The sequence below is a fragment of the Myotis brandtii genome, unplaced genomic scaffold (genome assembly GCF_000412655.1).
Source record: "Myotis brandtii unplaced genomic scaffold, ASM41265v1 scaffold825, whole genome shotgun sequence".
Lineage (NCBI taxonomy): Eukaryota > Metazoa > Chordata > Mammalia > Chiroptera > Vespertilionidae > Myotis > Myotis brandtii.
This window is the reverse complement of record NW_005371349.1, coordinates 2251322-2252042: the sequence shown is the minus strand read 5'-3', so window position 1 is coordinate 2252042 and position 721 is coordinate 2251322. Positions and strand designations below refer to the sequence as shown.

General features: G+C 63.7%; 1 protein-coding gene across 1 annotated transcript in view; it reads left to right on the top strand.

Moving 5' to 3' along the window:
* The window catches only part of ITGB4 (integrin, beta 4), a 54813-nt gene that overhangs the window by 12245 nt on the left and 41847 nt on the right, over positions 1-721 (top strand). The window contains exons 19-20 of the mRNA XM_014531747.1: positions 131-189; positions 271-294. Coding sequence (XP_014387233.1) covers positions 131-189; positions 271-294 — 83 coding nt within the window. The remainder of the gene's footprint in view (positions 1-130; positions 190-270; positions 295-721) is intronic.

Here is a 721-nt window from a genome sequence, read left to right as displayed (position 1 = left end):
GGGGGGGGGGGGGGGGGGGGGGGGGGGGGCCGCGGGGGGGGGGGGGGGGGGGGGGGCTGCCAGCCCGGGCAGGTCCTCTGGGAACTGTGTGCCCCGGGGCCCCAGCCTCATGCCCGCCCTTGCCTGGCAGCTGAACGAGGTGTACAGACAGATCGCAGGCTCGCACAAGCTCCAGCAGACCAAGTTCCGGTGCGTCCTGCCCTGGTGCGCGGGGTGGGGGCGGGGGCTGCCCCAGGCCCACCTGGCTCACGTCCCCTCTTGTCCCCACAGGCAGCAGCCCAACGCCGGGAAAAAGTGAGTTGAAGACTCGGGTGGGATAGCCCCACCCCCCGCCCCATTTCCGTCCCGTATGTCTGTCATGGTGTAGGACCTTCATTCGAGAAATACTGACATGAGTCCTACTATGAGCCAGCCCTGTACAAACAGGTAGACCAAGGGGTCCACTCAGGACCAGGGTGGCCCCCTGCAAACCGAGGCTAAAAGAGGTTCAGTAACTTGCCTGAGGTTACCTGGCTGTTAAGAAATAGGGCCAGGCCCTAACCAGTTTGGCTCAGTGGATAGATCATCGGCCTGCAGACCAAAGGGTCCCAGGTTCGATTCCGGTCAAGGGCACGTACCTCGGTTGCAGGCTCCTCCCTAGCCTGGCCCCTGGTCAGGGCGCGTACAGGAGGCAATCGATGTGCTTCTCTCACATCAATATTTCTCTCTGTCTTTCCCTCTC